This window comes from Myxine glutinosa, chromosome 7 (assembly GCF_964187855.1).
Source record: "Myxine glutinosa chromosome 7, kmMyxGlut1.1, whole genome shotgun sequence".
Classification (NCBI taxonomy): Eukaryota; Metazoa; Chordata; class Myxini; order Myxiniformes; family Myxinidae; genus Myxine; species Myxine glutinosa.
This window is the reverse complement of record NC_136267.1, coordinates 44,986,668-45,010,468: the sequence shown is the minus strand read 5'-3', so window position 1 is coordinate 45,010,468 and position 23,801 is coordinate 44,986,668. Positions and strand designations below refer to the sequence as shown.

General features: G+C 47.9%; 1 protein-coding gene across 5 annotated transcripts in view; it reads right to left on the bottom strand.

The window, feature by feature from the left end:
* DNAAF3 (dynein axonemal assembly factor 3) overlaps positions 1-23,801 on the bottom strand; it is a 66,491-nt gene that overhangs the window by 28,194 nt on the left and 14,496 nt on the right. For 2 of the 5 annotated variants that reach the window (XM_078781613.1, XM_068122210.2), the window contains exons 3-7: positions 19,500-19,639; positions 14,955-15,048; positions 11,470-11,627; positions 10,971-11,147; positions 7,460-7,582 (exon numbers count right to left, since the gene is read on the bottom strand). In XM_078781613.1, the coding sequence (XP_078637739.1) occupies positions 7,460-7,582; positions 10,971-11,147; positions 11,470-11,627; positions 14,955-15,048; positions 19,500-19,577 (630 nt within the window). In that variant the 5' untranslated portion in view covers positions 19,578-19,639. Of the gene's footprint in view, positions 1-7,459; positions 7,583-10,970; positions 11,148-11,469; positions 11,628-14,954; positions 15,049-19,499; positions 19,640-21,208; positions 21,413-23,801 lie in introns of those variants that run through there. The other 3 variants (XM_078781615.1, XM_078781616.1, XM_068122211.2) reach the window with 2 other exon arrangements.

Here is a 23,801-nt window from a genome sequence, read left to right as displayed (position 1 = left end):
CACAGTCCGGGCGGCGTTTTTTGTGTGACACCGGTGCGCAGCTGAGCGTGATACCCGCCTCGGTGCAGGACAAATAGGCCGCGCTGTGCGGCCCCGCCTTGGTCGCCGCAAACGGCTCCTCCATCCGCACCTTCGGTTCGTGCAGCTTTGCATTCTGCTTCGGGGGCCAGCGCTTCAGGTGGGACTTCATCATGGCGAACGTGCCCATGGACTTGCTGGGTGCAGATTTTCTTTGCGCGCATGGGCTTTTGGTCGATGTCAAACGGCTTCGGCTCATCAACGCGGAGACCTTCAGCTCGCTCGCTTGCTCATTGAGCAGCTCCGCTCCGACCAAGCTAGCCTGCGCGCTCCCGGCCGTGGACGATTTCACCCGCCTACTCGCCGAGTTACCCGCCCTCACGCAGCCGACGTTTTCGGCCGTCGCCGTCAAGCACGGCGTCGAACACCACATCCCGACCACAGGTCCACCGGTCTACGCCAGGGCGCGTCGCCTCGACCCGGCCAAACTCGCCGTGGCGAGGGCAGAATTCGACGCGCTGGAGCGATTGGGCATTGTGCGACGCTCGAATAGCGCATGGGCCTCGCCCCTGCACATCGTGCCCAAACCGGGTGGCGGATGGCGACCATGCGGCGATTACCGCCACCGCAACGACGCCAACACCACCCCCGACCGGTACCCGATACCAGACATACAGGACTTTTCCGCCCGTTTGGTGGGGCGGGTGATCTTCTCCAAGGTCGACCTTATTCGGGGCTACCACCAGGTACCTGTCCGACCGGCCGACGTTCCGAAGACGGCTGTAATTACACCTTTTGGCCTCTTCGAGTTCCTCCGAATGCCATTCGGCCTTAAGAACGCGGCACAGGCCTTCCAGCGGCTGATGGACTGTGTGCTGCGCGATCTCACCTTTCTGTTCGTCTTCCTGGATGACATTCTCATCGCCAGCACTTCCCGGGCGGAGCACCTCGTCCACCTGCGCGCACTTTTTGAGCGCCTCGACCAGCACGGCCTCATCATCAACCCGGCGAAATGCCAGTTTGGCGTAACGGCCGTCGACTTCCTGGGGCACCGCATCACGAAGTGCGGGGCCGTCCCGCTGCCTACCAAGGTGGAGGCAGTCACAAGTTTCCCACGCCCCCACTCCATCAAGGCCCTACAGGAATTTTTGGGGATGGTAAATTTCTACCACCGGTTCGTGCCTCGCGCCGCCCAACTCATGCGCCCCCTGTACGATGCCCTCCGGGGCAAGCCGGCCAAGCACGACGTCGCCTGGACCACAGATGGACGCGGCGTTCACGGGCGCTAAGCTGGCCCTCGCCAACGTGACCATGCTGGCGCACCCGGCGCTTGACGCACCCATCGCCCTCACCACGGACGCTTCCGACTACGCGGTGGGCGCCGTGCATTAACAGTGGGTGAACGGGGCTTGGCAACCGCTGGCCTTCTTCAGCCGGCGGCTTCGCCCTAACGAGCGCAAGTATAGCGCTTTCGACCGCGAGGTCCTCGGCCTTTACCTGGCTGTGCGCCATTTCCGCCATCTTTTGGAGGGCCGCCCGTTCACGGCGTTTGTGGACCACAAACCCCTGGTCTTCACTATGGCCAAGGTTACGGAGCCATGGTCGGCCCGCCAGCAGCGCCACCTCTCCGCTGTGTCCGAATTTACAACGGACATCCGGCACGTCGCGGGCAAGGACAACGCTGTGGCCGATTGCCTCTCCCGGTCCGGCGCGAACGCCATACACCTGGGTGTGGACTTCGCCTGCATGGCGGCCGACCAGACCGCCGACCCCGCGGTGCAAGCCCTCCGGACAGCGGACACAGGCCTGCGGTTGGCTGACGTCCCCTTCGAGGACACAGGCACAGTTCTCCTGTGCGACGTTTCCCTGGGCCAACGTCGCCCCATCGTGCCCACCGGATGGCAGCGGCACATTTTTGACACCCTCCACGGCCTTTCCCACCCGGGCTGGAAAGCATCACAGAAGCTCGTGGCAGCAAAGTTCGTCTGGCATGGGCTCCATAAGGACGTCCGCGACTGGGCCAATGCCTGTGTCACCTGCCAGCGCGCGAAGGTCCACCGGCACACCCAGGCCCCGTTGGCACCATTCGACGTGCCCGCGCGGCACTTCGACCACGTCAATGTGGACCTGGTGGGACCCCTTCCCTCCTCGCGGGGCTTCACCCACCTCCTCACGATGGTGGACAGGACCACCAGGTGGCTGGAGGCCGTCCCGCTGGCATCAACAACATCCGCCGACGTGGCGCAGGCCTTCATTGGCACTTGGATTGCCCGTTTCGGCACGCCCTCGGACATCTCCTCCGACAGAGGCCCGCAATTCACCTCCGAGCTTTGGGGCACGGTCGCCCAGGCCTTGGGGGTCAAGCTTCACCGCACCACGGCCTACCACCCCCAAGCCAATGGCTTGTGCGAGCGGTTCCACCGCTCGATGAAGGCCGCTCTCAGAGCCAGCCTCCAGGACGACGGTTGGGCCGACAGGCTCCCGTGGGTCCTATTGGGCCTCCGCACAGCCCCTCAAGAGGACCTCCAGGCTTCCACCGCCGAGCTGGTCTACGGCCAGCCACTGCGCGTGCCGGGCGAATTCATCCCTGATGCCACTGGCCCCTGGTCCGCGGCTCGCCAACGCTCGGACCTCCAGGAGGCCGCCAGGAGATTTGCCCCCATGCCCACGTCCCACCACGGCTGCCCCCAACCCCACGTCCCCCCAGCACTTTGCAATGCGGTGTACGTTTTTATCCGGCACGACGCACACCGGGGACCGCTCCGGCCGCCGTACGATGGACCTTTCCGGGTCCTGCAGAGGGACGACAAGTCATTCATCGTCTACATCGGCGGCAAGCCGGACCGCATCTCCGTGGACCGCCTCAGGCCGGCCCATTTGGACCTCGACCAACCTCCACGGTTGGCCCTTCCTCCACGGCGGGGCCGTCCCCCGTCGACCAAGCCCCCCACCCAACCATCCACCGCCACGCCGCCTACCACCCCCACACGAATCGCCAGGGGTCGTTTCGGCTGGGTCATCAGGACCCCACCTCAAACTGACTCTCCCGGTGCAGGTTAATTCTGGGGGGGCGCATGTAGCGGTTACTGGAAGCATGACACAATTACCGTGCACCGGCCGATGACACAACCGGCGTGCGGTCACGTGTCCGGACTCGCCCGGGCGTGTCCAGACTTGCCCTTCTCGGGCGAACACTTGCCTTGCATACCACGCCCCGTCGAGAGGCGTGACTTACCTATTTTGCATACCACGCCCCGCCTGAGAGGCGTGGCTTTTGGGTGTTCAGTTTGCGACATAAATTGCCGCCCGTTCGAGGGGCGGATTCAGTGTGCTTTTGATTTCTTTGGTTTTGAGCGAAATAAATAGCTCGGTGAAACTTCGTTCCTGTGTCGTCCATTTTGTCTGGCTTTATCGTGCGAGCACAGCTCCCACAATGTAATAATAAGAGCATACAGTACATGCACCAGGAGTACGAGTATGTAATAATAAAAGCATACAGTACATGCAGTATGAGTATGAGTATGTAATAATAAGAGCATAAAGTACATGCATCAGGAGTATGAGTATGTAATAATAAAAGCATACCGTACATGCATCAGGAGTATGAGTATGTAATAATAAGAGCGTACAGTACATGCAGTATGAGTATGTAATAATAAGAGCATACAGTACATGCATCAGGAGTATGAGTATGTAATAATAAGAGCATACAGTACATGCATCAGGAGTATGAGTATGTAATAATAAGAGCATACAGTACATGCATCAGGAGTATGAGTATGTAATAATAAGAGCATACTGTGGCGGACACAATGTCAGTGGGCAATAATTCCGCGCACCAGTGGGTGGCGCGAGTGTCCGGGCGTGGAAGCGCAGCTCGGGCCACGCCCGGAGCAAAGGCGTCACGAGGCGCAGGGTGGAACTGAGATACATGCCCCGCCTTTCGGTCGACCGGCCACGCCCGGGGGCAAGGCGTGGCCTCGGGACATATATGCGGGCTCGAAAGTCGAGCCCGCCCAGTGCTTACGTGCGAGCCTTGAATAAAGTGTTTTGGTTTGTACAACGAGTGGTGGCCTACCTTCGTGGCAAACGAGTTGTGTGTGCACAGCACCACATTGCTGACCCCGACTGGTTCAGCCGTAGCTGACTCCTGAACGTGCCATGGCTACCAACGCTGTCGCCGTCAAACTCCCGGAGTTCTGGGAAGCACAAGCCGACGTTTGGTTTGTACAGGCCGAAGCTCAATTCCAGCTCCGGGGCATCACGGCGGACGACACCATGTACTACCACGTGGTCGCCGCCCTCGGGCCCGGCACTGCCGCCCGCGTTGTGTCCATCTTTCGGCGCCCGCCGGGCGCCCACAAGTATGCGGCGCTCAAACGTCTTCTCCTCGCCACGTTCGGGCTCACGGAGGCCGAACGCGCCGACCGCCTCCTGGACCTTCCCGCCCTCGGCGACACACGACCGTCCGTTCGGATGGATTTTATGTTGTCCCTTCTTGGAGACCAGCGCCCGGATTTCCTGTTCCGAGCGCTTTTCCTCCGCCAGCTACCTGTGCAGGTGCGGCTCGCGCTGGCCGGTTCGAACTTAACGGAACCCCGTGCCCTGGCCGGAGAGGCGGACAAATTTTTCGTTGCCTGCGACACGCGGTCGGTGTACGGTGCTGCCATAGTGGATCCCGGTGCGGAGGCTACAGCGCCCCCTGCTTCCCTCGTGGCCGCTGCTACGCCCCGCCCACTAACGCCGCCGCCACCACCACCACCGCCGGCACGGCCGACGCGGCAGCCACCACCACAAACCTGGTGCTACTATCATGCCAGGTTCGGCCGCAAGGCTAGAGCGTGCCGCCCGCCGTGTTCTTTTGACGGGTAGGGAAACGACCGGGCCGGCGCTCACTTGCGGCCATGCGCGTCGGCCATTCCGGCAGCCTCCTGTTCATCACAGACAACTCGTCTAGTCGTTTTCTGTGCGACACGGGAGCGCAGGTAAGCGTCCTCCATGCCTCCGCGTCCGACAAGCAAGCCGCGGGCCGGGGCCCCACCTTGTACGCTGCCAAAGAAACACCCATCTGCACATTCGGGAAGCGTTGCCTCTCGCTGCGTTTCAGAGGGCAGTGCTTCAAATGGTCTTTCGTCACCGCCAGCGTGCCAATGGCCCTGCTCGGTGCGGACTTCCTTTGTGCGAATGGGCTGTTGGTGGACGTTAAGCGTCGACGCCTCATCCAGGCCGAAACCTTCAGCTCGCTCGCTTGTTCGCCGAGTGGCTCGTTGAGCAGCTCGCTGAGTGGCTCACCGAGCGGCTTACCAAGCGGCTTGCTGAGCGGTTCCATCCCAGCGAAGTTAGTCTGTACGCTTCCGGCAGCGGACGGGTTTACCCGCCTCCTCGCCAGTTTTCTGGCGCTCACGCGGCCCATCTTTTCAGCGGTGGCCGTCAAACACGGGGTGGAGCAGCATATCCCCACCGTCGGACCACCGGTCTACGCCCTGGCGCGCCGCCTCGACCCCACGAAGCTCGCCGTGGCGAAAGCGGAGTTCGCCACGCTGGAGCGGCTAGGCATCGTACGGCGCTCCAACAGCGCATGGGCCTCTCCTCTGCACATTGTGCCCAAGCCTGGTGGCGGATGGCGGCCGTGCGGTGACTACCGCCGGCTCAATGACGCCACCACCCCCGACCGCTACCCGGTCCCGCATATTCAGGACTTTTCCGCCCGGTTGGCGAAAACGACCATTTTCTCCAAGGTGGACCTCATCCGGGGCTACCACCAGGTCCCCGTACAACTGGACGATGTACCAAAGACGGCCGTCATCACACCTTTCGGCCTCTTTGAGTTCTTCCGGATGCCCTTTGGGTTGAAAAATGCGGCCCAGGCGTTCCAGCGGCTCACGGACAGCGTCTTGCGCGACTTGTCCTTCATCTACGTCTACCTGGACGACATCCTAGTCGCGAGCGCCTCGGGTTGCGAGCTCGAGGGTCGAGGGTCGCGAGCACCTCGGACTCGAGGGTCGCGAGCGCCTCGGACATCTCATCCAACCGCGGCCCCCAGTTCACCTCGGAGCTCTGGGGAGCAGTGGCGCAAGGGCTCGGCGTCAAGCTGCACCGCACCTCGGCTTACCACCCCCAGGCCAACGGCCTGTGCGAGCGCTTCCATCGCTCAATGAAGGCCGCGCTCCGGGCCAGCCTCCACGACGGCAGCTGGGCAGACAGGCTCCCCTGGGTCCTGCTGGGCCTCAGGACGGCGCCCATGGACGACCTGCGCGCGTTCTCGGGGGAGCTGGTCTTCGGGCAACCACTGCGGGTACCGGGCAAATTTATCCCGACTCCACGGCCCCTTGGTCCGCGGCGCAACAGCGCTCCACCCTTCAGGAGGCCGCCAGCAGGTTCGCCCCGGTGCCGACGGCACACCACGGTTGCCCGTCCTCCCACGTCGCCCCGGAGCTTCGCACGGCGGAGTACGTTTTTGTCAGGCACGACGCCCATCGGGCGCCGCTGCGGCCCCCGTACGACGGGCCCTTCCGCGTGCTGGAGACTGGGGACAAGCATTTCACCGTGGACATCGGCGGTACTCCAGATCGTATCTCCGTGGACCGCCTCAAGCCGGCCCACCTCGATCTGGACCACCCCCCGCAAGCAGCTCTGCCTCCGCGTCGAGTCCGCCCCCCGGCGGGCAGACACCCGGCACCCCCCAGCCCCGCCGTCCCGCTACCCCCCCAGCCCTGCACGCATCACCAGAGGGCGTTTCGGCCGGGTCATCCAGCTTCCCCGCAAGCTCACCCTTCAGGTGCGCGGGAATTCTGGGGGGGGGGGGGGCGCTTGTGGCGGACACAATGTCAGTGGGCAATAATTCCACGCACCAGTGGGTGGCACGAGTGTCCGGGCATGGAAGCGCAGCTCGGGCCATGCCCGGAGTAAAGGCGTCACGAGGCGCAGGGTGGAACTGAGATACATGCCCCGCCTTTCGGCCGACCGGCCACGCCCGGGGGCAAGGCGTGGCCTCGGGACATATATGCGGGCTCGAAAGTCGAGCCCGCCCAGTGCTTACGTGCGAGCCTTGAATAAAGTGTTTTGGTTTGTACAACGAGTGGTGGCCTACCTTCGTGGCAAACGAGTTGTGTGTGCACAGCACCACAATACCGTACATGCATCAGGAGTATGAGTATGTAATAATAAGAGCATACCGTACATGCATCAGGAGTATGAGTGTGTAATAAGAGCATATAGTACATGCATCAGGAGTATGAGTATGTGATAATAAGAGCATACCGTACATGCATCAGGAGTATGAGTATGTAATGATAAGAGCATACAGTACATGCAGTATGAGTATGAGTATGTAATGATAAGAGCATACAGTACATGCATCAGGAGTACGAGTATGTAATAATAAGAGCATACCGTACATGCATCAGGAGTACGAGTATGTAATAATAAGAGCATACCGTACATGCATCAGGAGTATCCCTGAGGCGAGGGTTTTGTTTGCCTCCTCAAAGATTCCTTCTCTGGGTTCAAACGCAATGCCCTTGTCTCGCCATCGGGTGTACTCCCGGCTACCGATCAACTTGGCCTGAAAAATAGACACAGGTGTGCAGGGCATCACTTGGAGGAAGTCGCACGAGGTAACTCGAGCAGCACGTGTAGGGAAGTACCAGGCAAGAATGGCATAGATTGAGAGCAGGGACATCGGAAGATCTGTGGGAGGGAGAGGGCTTGGGGGGAGGAGCCATGGGAAGGGGTGTGGGGAGGGGGGGGGGGGTTGGGAGAGGTAAAAAGACAAATGGACACTGACTTCTGACTTCCAACGTCCCACAAGATATTGGTGCAACTCGAGGGTTTTTTAATGAGATATTTGTGACGTCATCTTGACTTGAAGTAGACCTGTACAACTTTATCACAAAGGTGCAGTGTGCAAGCAGCACAGTGTAATGTGCACGTGATGCTGCAAGTAATTGGTCAGTTCTGGACATTGTCCGTATTTCCTGAATACTGATGACTTTGATATGCAGATGGGATGTTAAATCAGACATGGAGTGTCAGCAAATGGAAATATCAATCCAAAGCTTTCATTTTATTATATTTGTCCAAACAATAACGATACCTAAGAAAGGTTTTTAAACATCCTTCCAGCCAGAAGACCCTTACCCCGAGTGTGTTAAATAAGGGGATGCACCAGCAACGGTAAACTTCCAAAAAAATGTTTGGTTTTCTTTATTTGATACCGACAAAGTCGCCAGACGGATTATGTTTTCGGGTTGTCCGTCTGTACGTCCGTCCTTCCGTCCGTCCGTACTGGCTAAAGCTCGTTTTTCTCAGCAACCACATGTCTGATTGAGACGAAACTTTCAGGGTAGGAGTGACACACATGCAGAATGTTTTTTATAATTGTGACGTCATTGGTCACGTGGTATGGGCGCCATCTTGGATTAAAAGCAAATAATTAAAAAATTATTTCTCAGAAACCGCCGAATGGAAAAATTTGAAACTTGACACATTGTCAAGCACTCCCAAAGGGGGAACAAAAGCATGATAATGATGGTCATAGGTGAAGTGGTATACCAGCCAAAAATGTTTATTTTTTTTAAATCCCTTTTCTGAAACCGCTTCACCGATCGATGTGAAACCTGTCGTGGCAGGTGAAAATGTGATACTTGAAATGAAACTTGTTTATTTTTAGGATGGTGAACGAGGGCATCTACCCGTTGTGGTACTATGCGGAGGCATATTGGCGACACAGTCGCATTGCTCTCGTTTTTACAGCCTTTAAAGATTTGATTTTATTTCAAATGAATTATATTGTTGTGGTTATGGCACCTTGGGGTTAAGTTCAGGAATCTTTAGTATAATGGCTTTTACTTAAGTATCTGTTCAGTTAAGCGTATCATATTAGACGTGAATACATGTGTGTTGTGTATGTAATATATAGTGTAGCATGTACCTCGCCAATTGTTTATTTTCTGGACCGATTTTCCTATCTCCTTTCGTTCCTTTCCCCACTTCATCTCCTCATACGTGCAGAGACTCTTCATACCACGGCCCAGGTGAGTAGCAAACGGCCCTAAACCGGTAAGCTTTGTTTCGGGGAAAACATGGGATCACAGCACGTACATGCCTCCCGATAATGCCACCAATCAGGGTGACTCCTCATCTGGATCAAGAGGCGTTCATGCCCCAAAGTAAGGAGCCAATCGGGCTTGATACAGGCGGATCAAGACGACTATAGGAGGAGTTATGTGCTTGGGAAGAGGGGTGGGGATGGGAGAGGTATAAAACACATGGACATTGCTGGGACTTCCAGGAAAGAAGACGGAATTTCAAAAAAGTGGATGAATGAATATGAATGATCGTTTTAAGGCCATTTTCCCCGCCAGAGCGGGGGTTAGCCTTGCGGGCCCCATGACAATCATGGTTCCCTGTTTGAGGCAATGTTTTTATGTGGATCAAAAATTTCAAAAAAGTGTATCTGGGGTGAATTAGCAGGGGTAGAAAAGATCAAGGTTTTGGATGGGGAAAGATAAGAGATGTTGGTGAGCAGCTGTTTTAAAGACCTGGAGGGAGGAGTGGGATTGAAGACCCACACCGGCCTCCTCGGCCGCGCCCACACCGGCCTCCTCGGCAGCGGCCTCCTCGGCCCCGCCCACAGCGGCCTCACTCGGCCTTACACGGCACTACAGTAAGCTCAGCCAAAGATAAGATCTGTCAAGTGACTGCCTTCCAGCTCAGTACTTGCTCATGCCAAGAACTTCAATCTGAATGGTAAAGCAGCTCTGGACATGGGGCTGCCGTGGTCACTTTGCGATTCACCGAGTTCAGACTGGAGTTATCCGGACTGACCGGGGACCGTAATAACAACTTGAACACTGTGGAACACAAATCGCCTTGTTGGCATTTCCAAAAACCTCCAGTTTAGCAGTACTTGGAAAAACATTCCGCCATTTTATGTCTTCTCGACCAATGAAAATCTGCCTCCCACGCCCTCAGCGTTGTCGAATATTGAGATTCAGACAAAATGGCGGCTCGTCGGAAATAAATAGATTGTGCTCGGAAATGCAAAGCAAGAGTTGAAAAGACTCCTGCCCATGTGCTTTTTTCTCGAGACTGTGCAGTGTAAGGTGTGCTCCGAATTTTAGTTGTGTTTTGTTTCCAAATTAAAGAAAAAATTGTGATAGCTTATGTAGCATGTTGCTCGTTACATCATTTCTGGGAGTCTGGGTATGCTGCTGATGTCATTGCCCGTGCAGATCAGGGCACCAACTTGAACTTTGGTCAGTGCACCACAGAATGGTCTACCGTCTCGTCCTGAACGGTACCATGGGAACTTCAACATACCCATGTGCTGTGTCTGTTGGTTCGGGGTACCACGTGATTGGGGGTTAATGGCGGAAGGGTGCGCATGCGCAGAAGGTAGAACATGCCGAATAAAAAAAAAAACCTCTTGATTCTCGTTCCTGTTTACTGAATCTACTGACACGAAATGATAGCAATCTACGTAGCTGGCTAAACATCCGCTCTGAAAAAGGGCACGATCACTGATGCAATCCTCAGGTTGCAAAGCATCATATGACACCTTTGCAGTTACTCAGCGCCAAACAAGTAAACTACACTTTTTGGGTTGAGCAAACAGCATATACCATTGGATTTTGTAATTATCCTAGCAGCTGATGCGACATGTGGTGAAATGCGGAAATGAAGTCATGACATCACAGAAACATGCAAATAATAAACTATTGAGTATTTCGAATAAACCATAAAATTAATGGCGGTCGGTCCGTGTGAAACCTGGGACGTGACAGGTATAAGGCATGTATGTTAGCTCTGAGATATCATGTCAGCCCTGATACCCAATGACATCAACAGAAACACATAATGATTGGTAAATATGCAGTCACCTGACAATAGAACACCCAGATATTTACAAATTGATTGCCCTTGAATGTAAATGCATTCAGTTTACACACCCCTCTGTCATGCAGTTTCATCATCAGGTCCCAATCATAGGCACCAATTCGGCTGTCATAACGAACGCCCAGGTAGCGACGCAGTCGACCGTCCCAAAATTTGTCAATGGGAAAGACTCGACGGTCACGATTCTTCCAGAACTTGAATATGGCCTCCAGCTGATCCTTCTCTTTGAACTAGATATGGACAAAGGATTAATATCATTTATATTTCATTGTTTAAAAAAAAATGAGAGTTATCTGTTCTTCCCCTCTAGTTCCTATTATTTTATTCCATCCTTGGAACCACACCATTGTATTCTTATAAACATCCCTGTGTGTATCATCATCTCATGGTGCTGTTTTGTTTGCCAGTTTTCATATGTGTTGGTCCCATTTCTGTTAATTCATTTCTCTTAACTTCCCTGAGTCTGCAATCTACCTGTTGTGTTTATCAAGCATTTCTACGAGCATTAACACTGTGCACAAACATTCCAGCCTTACGGTGGAGCTGTGCTACCTTGAGAGCAGTGATGTTGATGCAGGGCAGCATTAACCTCAGCCATTCTGGGTCAGTAACAGCACGGATAAGAAAGTTTGCTGTATCACTAAGGTAGGAAACCGTTGAGGATCGAATCAGCGTGTTTCCAAAAAGTTCCAAAAAGATCTCCGTTTTCTCTGTAACAACATTAATCACCACACAGGTAAACCACACGTTTGTGTTGAGGATATATACCATTGGATATAGTATTTATCCCAATAGCTGATGCAGCATGTAGTGAAATGTATAAATGAACAGTAATGACATCACAAAAACCAGTAAATAATAAACTAGAGTATTTGGAATAAACTATAAAATTAATTGACGTGTGTTGCTACTTTTGAAATGAATGCCATAAAAGCCACATATACCCATACAGAAGTACTGTGGGATCCCGCTATTCGCGGGAGACGCGTTCCTGGAACACCCCGCGAATTGCGAAACCGCAGATAGTGGGGCATTGTTTCAATGGAAAAAGGGGGGCGAGGTTCCCGAATCGCGAAAATCCGCGAATAGAGAGGACCAAACCGAGAAAGGCGAGGCAAAATCCACGAATGTCAACGATAATCCGCGGAGGTCGATGAAAATCCCACGAATGTATGCCGTGGCATTGTTTCAATGGGGAAAAGGGGGATACGTTATAAGTCCCCGGCGGTTCGTGATTCATAGAGGAAGATTTTTCAAGTTTAAAATGTTTTCAGCCGCAAATGCATACGATTACACTTTCATTAAAATGCTTACAAAACACCATTTCCAATTTATTGAATGAATACGCTTATAGCTTATTAAAAGTGCTTAACCAGCTTAACCATACTGCACCGTGAAACTGAAAAAACCACAACACCATCATGTTTGCGGCTCGTAGAAGATGTTTTTTTTGCGTATGTCCAGCTGCTTTATGCATGGCTGGTGAAAGATGGGTTTTATAAATGTGTCAAGCTAGCGGCTCGTGAATTTTTTTTTTTGCGCCCCTGAAAAACCGCAAATTCGCGGAACACGACCGCAAATAGGAAAAAAAACACCGTGATTTCGCGGAACACGGCCGCGAATAGAAAAAATCCCGCTAATTTGCAGGACACTTTCCCGCGAATAGAGAACTGGTTGCATTTTATTACCCGCGAATAAGCAAAACCCACGAATAGTGGAACCGCGAATGGCAGGGTCGGACTGCACTGTATTATAGTTGGTCATCGGCTAATGGCCAAACATTAAAGCAAAAAACTAAAATTATAGGTTTAGTCAAAAGTTTTAAAATGTGCAAAGATTATGAAAACATTTTGGTTGAAGTTTATTTTAATCCCCCAGAGGGTGTGTCAACAACATTATCTTTTTCAGGTCCATCCCAAGTTGCCTGGAAGGGATTTACAGTCAGCCAACAACGAAGTGAGGACCAGCATCACGTGTAGTACAGAACAAACAGGGCTAGTAGAGTAACCCCATCCACTGAATATCATTCATGAGCCAGCTGAGTCTTTACCCCATGCACATGAAGCGCAAAGTGGGGTTAAGCGATAGTTAGCAGTACTTTGCCTTTCAATTTGTCCTGATCGCACATGTGCAGAGAGGAGTGAGATACTTTTTATCTACTCTGTCACTTGTCTGGCAGTCAAACGATATTGAAAAGCATTTCAAACAGGAAACTTGCTGTTTTTAAGGACTGCATAGAGGACACAAACAACAGGCACGAACAACTCATGTAATGTGTTAAATGAGATGGTGTACAAGGTGCTGCATCAACGGCGGTAAACTTCCGGAATGTCTTTTTCTACGACCTTGAAAATCCTTTATTTTATTTCAATTGCATTATAAACTTGTACACTGGAGAACACAAATCGCCTTTTGGGCGATTTCAAAATACTCCCTTTTAGCAATACATTGACAAAACATTATGGCATTTACGTCATCACAACCAATCAAATTTGCCTCGTTCGAACTCCTTGTTTTATTGTATTTTTCCACTAGTTATATTATTATTATTATTACTTGCAAATGTATATTGGTTGGTTATTCTGGTTGGTATATTGGTTATTCTGTTTGTTTTGCTGTCTGTTTGTTTGTTACTTGGCAAAAAACTTTTTTTTTGGACAAGTATGTTGATCACTCCGGTGTGTGTGTGTGTGTGTGTGTGTGTGTGTGTGTGTGTGTGTGTGTGTGTGTGTGTGTGTGTGTGTGTGTGTGTGTGTGTGTGTGTGTGTGTGTGTGTGTTTGTCCGTTCAATTAATTATACTTGCCTACAGGTCACAATTTTAAACCAATCCTTATGAAACTTCACCAAACGGTCGAGTTTGTGGCTCGACAAAATCCGATATATTTTTAAGGTCAAAAGGTCAACATAACCCAAAGGTCAACCACGTTTTTTCAAATTTCAAATTTTTCTAATTTTTTTTCAAAATCCTCAATTTTCATCCGATTGACTTGAAATTTGAATAGGATTTACATATCGGCTAACTGAATTCAACCACGAACTATTTTTGAGGTCAACATAGGCCAAAGGTCAACATAGGCTGAATTTCTAAAATTGTCAATTTTCATCCGATTAACTTAAACTTTGAAGACGATTTGCATATCAGGTCACTGAATTCAACCACTAATTATTTTTGAGGTCAAAAGGATGCTCTACTGAGTGCCATGCTACTTTGTTCTCTTTTGCCAAGTGTCACTCTATGAGTGATTTTTAATCTGTCTGTCTGTCTTTCAATCGCCTACAGGTCACAATTTTAAACCGATCTTCACGAAACTTCACCAGATGGTAAAGTTGGTCATAAGGAAAGAGCCTATTAATTTTGAGGTTGAAGGTCAAAGGTGGTCAAAGGTCTTGGTCTTGAGGTCTTGGTCTGAGGTCTCATAGGTCTTGAGGTCAAATTTCTAAAATTGGTAATTTTCATCCAATTGACTTTAAAATTGAACAACATTTGCATATTGATTCGTTAAATTGGGGAATCAACTATTTTTTTTAGGTCAAAAGGTCAACTCAAGGTCAAACTTCCAAAATCATGAATTTTCATCTGAAACATTATTATCAATTTTCATCCGAAAAATCATCAATTTTCATTAATGCTCACCGCATGCAACCCACTTCATCCAACCCACTGCTTGCAAACAATCTGAGTGAATGCAACCATGATAGGCTGTGTCACTACAGTGCAGGTATAATTGATGTCTGTTTTCAAAAAAGTGAACTCATGCCTGAAATGTTTTACAATTCATAAACTTTAGGCAATTATGCATCAACTGCAATTTTTGCCCTCAGCATTCTTGCAACCAGCCATGAACGACTTTCGACTCACTTCACGACAGTCATGCATGGCCTTTGTTTACATTATATGAGAGGCGTGGCTTAACTTAATGAAGTGTATTACTTCTGGATAAAGTATTTCTAAATATTAAATAATGTACCATTAATAAAATAAATCACTATCATCAAAGTATTCCAATTACACATAGACTAGAAACAGGTGTCTCACCTTGCAGCCCCATTCTCTTAGGAGATTCTAGTGTGAGGACAAGGAAGAGCATGTGTCTGGCCAGAACCTCCAAGTTGTTCTCAACGATGTAAAACTGGGGTGAAAGTTATTGCAATACAGTGCAAAGCAAAGATCAGTGCAAGATCATCATTTTAATTACAGTGATTATCTTTATCTCTAGGCAGGTCGAAAATCGCACAGAAACCAATGGAGACCAGTAGGACATTTATATGGGTCTCTGTTGGACTCGTGTGAAACCCGTGGGAACCATTAGGAACCGTTAAGTTCAACTGGTGTGAAAACCCACAGACCAACCAAAATACTTTAATTCGAATTTGTTATAAACAAACTCAAAACACACAGTTCCATATAGAATTGAGTTATAGCCATGTTATTTGTTCCTTCTGTAGTTTTCTGCAGAGTCTTTGTTGTACATGTGAATGCAGTTATTTGTTAACCAAAAACCTTTTTGGAAAAAACTGAAAAACTTTTCACCTCCACATCTCCAAAAACGCTGCGTGGAGAAAATTGAGACATGGCTCATTGTAAAGAACTCTCCATGGGGAATAACATATGTTAGTAATGATGTCATAGGTGCCTCCATTTTGAAGTCATAATTCGCCATGTAAAAAGCTTCACCCGATCAGGATGAAATTTAATGAGCGTCATCTCGGGATAAATTGGTGGAGAAAAAAAAAAATGACGTCATTGGTCACGTGGTTCGGCCGCCATATTTCTTTAACACAAAAGCCTTAAAAACCACTAAAAACCTTTTTTCTCCGAAACGGTTCAACAGATGGTGGTGAAACTTTACAGGCATGATCGCATGGGTTTGCATGGTGTTGGGTTTGGGAATAAACCCGTGTGCTTCTGTCCAGGTAAGCGCTTTGGTTCCCTGACTCGCGCGCGACGGAACAACCGCCAGTTTCAGCTACGTGCCTCGGAATTGAGGACCGTTACGGCTATTCGTCATCCAGCGGTGTTAACCGCCGGGCTGACAGGACAATATGGTTTTAAAAGTAGCATTTAATTCTATACATATTCTTTATTGAACCGTATCACAATGTATACAATTAAAAACATATACCTTGGTCATGATGCGCCCCTTCTGATTGCGAGGCGGCAGTGAAGCCATTATAAACCCGGCCCCGGTGCCTCCAGTGAAGCAAGAGGAGCAAAGGCCCAAAACAGGACACAGCACAAGAGAATCTCAGGCTCATGAGTCACCCTACAATGACGACCTTGTTCACCAAGGCACTTGGCATCTTTCCACTTCCATGTTCAGTGCACCTTTCTTATTGATCACTCTTTGCACTTTACTGTGTCACCTGTGATGGTGCAATTCTCATTGACCTCCTCACCCGCCCAGTCAGCAATACTCATCACTAACTAATTTGCAAACAGGCCAATCAGGAGCATTGTCCACTTGGCTTTGCCAATGGCTTCATCGAGTAAAAAAAAACCCATTTCTGTGTGCCAAAGGGAACTCTTAGATAATGACATATTTCGGCCCAACGTCTGTGTACCTGGCATCTTGGTGAAGAAACAGACACATGGAAGGTCATCCTTCCCTTCACACCTCAGGCCTCCTTAATACCAGTGCCAGAATATTTGCTGCAGATGTTCGATTGCAGTCCGAGCTCAAATAATTAATTTGAAGGTTCTGCGGGTTGGTTCCCATGATCGGTGCAGGTAAAAAGGTGTTTCCAGTAATATGGGTTGAATGGGAAAGAAAAACAGACGCACGACTTCACGAATGAATCACCATGAAAATATTACTGTCATGTAGATAAAACAATCTTAAATCTAAGGTGCAGTGTGAAGGAAGACTTCGGCTCAGTGGAACTCAGGATGTTTCAGCTCTAATTACAACCTGGTTCATCATGCTGATCTAACCCTGGGGCCTGGTTTTTCCCTCTGATTCTTCCCTCCAGGGCTTCAAGACAGCTGTTCACCACTACCTCAGGTCATCCGCCACCCATACTCATGACCTCTTCTACCCCAAATGACCCCATTCTCAAGCACTCCTTTTTCGAGGTTATTGTGATGTTGCCCCCTCTTCCTCACCTCTTTTTGTTTGTTAGTTGTCGGTTGGTATGTTCCTTTCCTGTTTCATCCCCGCTGTCCTCTTCCTCTTCTCACAGTGTTTCATTCAGTTTGTGTACAGCTTGTTCACCTAATGTGTCCTCCCCCTTCCCTTCATCTCACTCTCACTTATACTCTGTTGTTGATGTTTACCCCTTTCCATTTTGTTCCCTTCCATTCTGCTCTCGCTCTTCCACGAGCCTCAACGATATAGTCAGGTTCACTATGTCAATAAATTATATTTCGTTCAAAATCATGGTAGATTAGCAAACCTATACATTTTTGGAAAGGTTATAGCATAAGGAAACTAAAAATCAATGTTTACATTTGGAGAGATACCTGTATGGCGGCCATTTTGGATTTTCAAAATGGCCACTGTAAAATACATATTTTGTTCTATTTCTGCCTCTAATTACCCTAAAAACTTTTTAAAATATACGAAACCTATATTTTCAGGGACAAGGAATCCAATGAAAGTATCAAATTAGTGCTATGGGGAATGGTAAGACACGAATCAAAGGTTTTGAATTGCAAAATACTGTCTTTATATTCGCCATAAGTTGCATAATGAAATACATGTTATCATTTTGTACAGGCAATTAATAACATCAAAATGCGTCACAATAATTCATATCACCAAACATACACAGGCAGTCAGCAAAATCATATATACACATGCGGTCAGTATAACTTCACATCTACACAGGCAGTCAATGACAAAATATACACAGGCAGTCAATGGCATCAAACATACACGATTACAGAATATGCCATTTAGAGTTCGTCATCACTGTCCTGTGTGTCGTATCCGACAATATAGTCCGCATCGTTTTCACAGTCCGTTCCACACAAGCAAAGGTCGGTCAAATTGATTGGCAAATCGAATTGGTCGAATGGTCGATCGAATCGAATTCGATGAATCGAATCGATCGAATTGGTCGAATGGTCGATCGAAGCGAATGGTCGAATTGGTCGAATGGAATTGGTCGATTGGTCGAATTGGTCGAATGGAATTGGTCGGAATTGGCAAATGTAAACATTGATTTTCAGATTTTCCATGTAATAACGTTTCCAAAAATGTATAGGTTTGCTAATCTACCATGATTTTGAACGAAAAAACATAGTGAACCTGACTAATATATACAAACAAACAAACAAACAAGAAGACGTCATGTGGAGCACGATACTTGCAAAATCCGCCCCCTCCCCCCCAAAAGTTTTCTATTGATACAGCAAACTGTCCATTTCATCAAGATTAAAATTTACGTTCTTGATCAAAGCTCGGGTCAACAGGATGAAAAGTGACGATTTTTCAGATGAAAAATGATGATTTTAGCAGTTTGACCTTGAGTTGACTTTTGACCTCAAAAAGAGTTGGTTTCCCAATTCAGTGACGCACTATGCAAATGCTGTTCTATTTTTAAATCAATCGGATGAAAATTGATGGTTTTTCAGATGAAAATTTATGATTTTGGAAGTTTGACCTAGAGTTGACCTTTGACGTTTTGACCTCAAAAGTAGTTGGTTTCCCTATTTCGTGACTCGATGTGCAAATGCTGTTCAATCGTCAATTCAATCGGAAGAAAATTGATGGTTTTTCAGATTTAAATTGATGATTTTGGAAGTTCGACCTTGAGTGGACCTTTGACCTTTTGACCTCAAAAATAGTATGTTTCCCAATTTAGTGACTCGATGTGCAAACGTTGTTCAATTGTCAAGTCAATCTTGACGGCTTCTTAGATGAAAATTGATGATTTTGAAAATTTGACCTCGAGTTGACCTTTGACCTTTTGACCTCAAAAATAGTTCATTTCCCAAATTAGTGACTTAATATACAAATGCTATTCGTTTTTCAAGTCAATCGGATTTAAAATGGCGATTTTAGAAATTTGACCTCCAGATGACCTTTGACCTTTTGACCTCAAAAATAGTTCATTTCCCAATTTAGTGACTTAATATACAAATGCTATTCAATTTTCAAGTCCATCGTATTTAAAATGGAGATTTTAGAAATTTGACCTCCAGATGACCTTTGACCTCAAAATCAATAGGCCTCTCAATTGGGACGACCTATACAACTTGCTGATGTTTCGTGACGATCGGTTTCGAATTGTGACCTGTAGGCCGGTGACAAACACAAACAGACAGACAGACAGAACTACAAACACAACCGACCAATATACTTGAAAAATCTTGGATTTTGCAAATAACAAACACACACCATGTCCTGTAACTGACCAACACCTTCGGGTGTGTTCAGTTTCCAACCAGCGAGCTCGTGCCAAACCAGCAGTTCCTTATCAACGGTTTCGAATGGAGTGCTTGCTTGAGCACCCCACAAGAAACTTGGTAACTGAACACAGACACCTTTACCTTGACCTTGTCAGGACCATCATCATAATCATCACCTTGACTGCAATAAAGCAATTTATTTGTGGTGATTGTGTTGTTGGTGCTTACAGCCAACTTTCGTTTCGGCCAGCGTTGTGATTGGCAAATGGTGCTGAGCAGATGCCGGCCGTCACCTGCTCCCACCATGAGGATACTGAGTTCAGAGGGTCTTCCATTATCTGTGAGCTCTGCTTCCAGTACACGATCGGCTGTTATGAAACACGTAAAACAATGCGTGACACCCAATTGCTGCATCCGTATCTGACACTCACTCTGATCGAAGGGGTTTATCAGCCATTATTGAAACGATATTAAAGTTACTTTTTGTCAGTGCCGAAGGCTAAATGGAGGAGCTTGAACATATAACAAGGACATACGTTTACATGAACTTCAAGGGCATTCGCAGACAACCGATGAATCATTGCGGTGTACGACAGTACCGTAGATGATATTTGAACCTGGGATCTCAGCATCTATGACTAAAATGGAAAGTGTGTGCTCGTCCGTGCGTCACGCTTCATTCGAAACGGTTCCTGCTGTCGTCGAGTCATAAAAACTTTACCGTTGGAAAGCTGATGATCAATTTACGTGGAAAAAGGTCACTTCCGTTTAATCGAAATGGTGCCCGTTTTAAAATCCTTCTTCCTGATTGAAGAGTGATGGTGGTGATGGTGGTGATGGTGATGGTGATGGTGATGGTGATGATGATGGTGATGGTGATGGTGATGAGGATGGTGGTGATGATGGTGATGGTGATGATGGTGGTGATGGTGGTGATGGTGGTGGTGATGATGGTGATGGTGATGATGGTGGTGCTGATGGTGGTGGTGATGATGGTGATGATGGTGGTGATGATGGTGATGAGGATGATGGTGATGATGATGGTGATGGTGATGAGGATGGTGATGAGGATGGTGATGAGGATGATGGTGGTAGTGGCGGTGATGGTGGTGATGGTGATGGTGATGGTGATGGTGATGATGATGGTGATGGTGATGGTGATGAGGATGGTGGTGATGATGGTGATGGTGATGATGGTGGTGATGATGGTGATGGTGATGATGGTGGTGCTGATGGTGCTGATGGTGGTGGTGATGATGGTGGTGATGGTGGTGATGATGGTGATGAGGATGATGGTGATGATGGTGATGATGATGGTGATGGTGATGGTGATGAGGATGGTGATGAGGATGATGGTGGTAGTGGCGGTGACGGTGGTAATGATGCAGGAAGAACATTTCCAAACCACTGGATGGAGTTTATGAATCAGCAAGTAAATGAGAGCAATACTCGCATGATTAATTTACATAAACGAGGCGTGCCAATTGCAGTTCATTTAATTAGTTCAGCGTTTACAGACGAGTCCAGAACCCACCAGGTGGCACTAGATATTTGGTGCAAGACTGTACGGCTTGGCTGAATTCAAACATCACATAATTCATACTGTAAATATTGTACAGTATTGCTTTCATATTAATACTGTTTGAAAACACAGCATGGGGGACATTTGGCCCATCCCATTTGTGTGCATATCGCCCCGCCCATCGAACTGAACAAGCACTTGAGGAGTTGGATGAGTGAAGTGGTCATATATTTATTACGTACGAAAATATAGTGAAATCTTCACGATCGCGCCCCATTAAACGTAATAAATAAACGGCACAATAGTATGCATGCTTTATTAATGATCTCGAGAGGAGGAAATGAAATATTACTGCTGAGGCATTAATGAATGCGTATATACATATAATAAAGAAGAACAAGCAGAGCAGGCTAACCTTCTTTCTGCAGGTCTTTGGCTGGACTGAAGCCCCACCAGGTGACTGCTCCTAAACCTTCTCCGGTGCCCTCAGCAAAAGACATGATCGCCCCTCGACCTCCCGCACTACCTCACTAATTCTATACCGTACCTCAAAAATAAAAACCCTGCATTACCAACACGACTACCGACCGTGCAATTCCACCGTATAACCCTAACACGAAAAGTCGTGTAAACAAATTTACTTTTTACAGCGCCACAAACCTCCCTCCTTCGTCCCTCACTGACTGGACGCCATTTGGAGAGAAGCGAAGCGACGTCCTTTTCGCGCGCGTTACCACAGCAACCGCAAGTAAACAAACACAGAGCTACGGCAACGACGTTATATTTGATGTTACACACACACAGTGGCATATCGAGGATAAATGACGTTATATTTGATGTTACACACACACAGTGGCGTATCGAGGATAAATGACGTTATATTTGATGTTACACACACACAGTGGCGTATCGAGGTTAAATGACGTTATATTTGATGTTACACACCCACAGTGGCGTATCGAGGATAAATGACGTTATATTTGATGTTACACACCCACAGTGGCGTATCGAGGATAAATGACGTTATATTTGATGTTACACACACAGTGGCATATCGAGGATAAATGACGTTATATTTGATGTTACACACCCACAGTGGCGTATCGAGGATAAATGACGTTATATTTGATGTTACACACACAGTGGCATATCGAGGATAAATGACGTTATATTTGATGTTACACACACACAGTGGTGTATCGAGGATAAATGACGTTATATTTGATGTTACACACACACAGTGGCGTATCGAGGATAAATGACGTTATATTTGATGTTACACACACACAGTGGCGTATCGAGGTTAAATGACGTTATATTTGATGTTACACACACACAGTGGCGTATCGAGGTTAAATGACGTTATATTTGATGTTAAACACACAGAGTGGCGTATCGAGGATAAATGACGTTATATTTGATGTTACACACACACAGTGGCATATCGAGGATAAATGACGTTATATTTGATGTTACACACACACAGTGGCGTATCGAGGATAAATGACGTTATATTTGATGTTACACACACACAGTGGCGTATCGAGGTTAAATGACGTTATATTTGGTGTTACACACACACAGTGGCGTATCGAGGTTAAATGACGTTATATTTGGTGTTACACACACACAGTGGCGAATCGAGGATAAATGACGTTATATTCGATGTTACACACACACTGTGGCATATCGAGGATAAATGACGTTATATTCGATGTTACACACACACTGTGGCGTATCGAGGATAAATGACGTTATATTTGATGTTACACACACAGTGGCGTATCGAGGATAAATGACGTTATATTTGATGTTACACACCCACAGTGGCGTATCGAGGATAAATGACGTTATATTTGATGTTACACACACACAGTGGCATATCGAGGATAAATGACGTTATATTTGATGTTACACACACACAGTGGCGTATCGAGGATAAATGACGTTATATTTGATGTTACACACACACAGTGGCGTATCGAGGATAAATGACGTTATATTTGATGTTACACACACACAGTGGCGTATCGAGGTTAAATGCCGTTATATTTGATGTTACACACACACAGTGGCGTATCGAGGTTAAATGACGTTATATTTGATGTTAAACACACAGAGTGGCGTATCGAGGATAAATGACGTTATATTTGATGTTACACACACACAGTGGCATATCGAGGATAAATGACGTTATATTTGATGTTACACACACACTGTGGCATATCGAGGATAAATGACGTTATATTCGATGTTACACACACACTGTGGCGTATCGAGGTTAAATGACGTTATATTCGATGTTACACACACACTGTAGCGTATCGAGGTTAAATGACGTTATATTTGATGTTACACACAAACAGTGGCGTATCGAGTCCAAATTGCCGCCCCCTCGCAACTCACATGCTGAATTATACACAAAGCCCAATGAAATAACTTTATTCCAAATCAAATTCGGTACAGTACATTTGCAAGTAAACAGTTAAAGTTTTGTTTTTTGCCTTTGTTTTGTTTTGGTTTAAAAACATGAAATTTTTTGGAAATATATTGACTGTTTACTTGCAAAATGGCATAAATGGGCAAAATGTTTGCCGTGTACCTCTTGAGACCCCAATTTTTCCAATCCCTTGAACAAACGTTGGTACATCACGGAAGATGAAGGTTGTGGTGAAGTTTCATCTAAATCGTGTGTAATTTCAGGGGGAAAAAGCAAATTCCTACATCGATCACAAAAGAATCCTGACACTGGGAGGAAGGGTACTTTTACAAGTAGGACTTGTGTTATATATATATTTTTTTTTTTTTTTTTTTTGTATACTGAATCGAGGCTCGTGAAAGAGCTAACATTTATTTCACAAACAAATCAACCAGACAAACAAAATATACAAAAAGAGGGAGCGGAAGACAAGATGGGGAGAGAAGGGGAAGCACACAACCACAACATTTGAGAGCAGGGAGAAGTGTGGGAGGGAGAGGGCTTGGGGGCAGGAGGCGTGGGAAGGGGA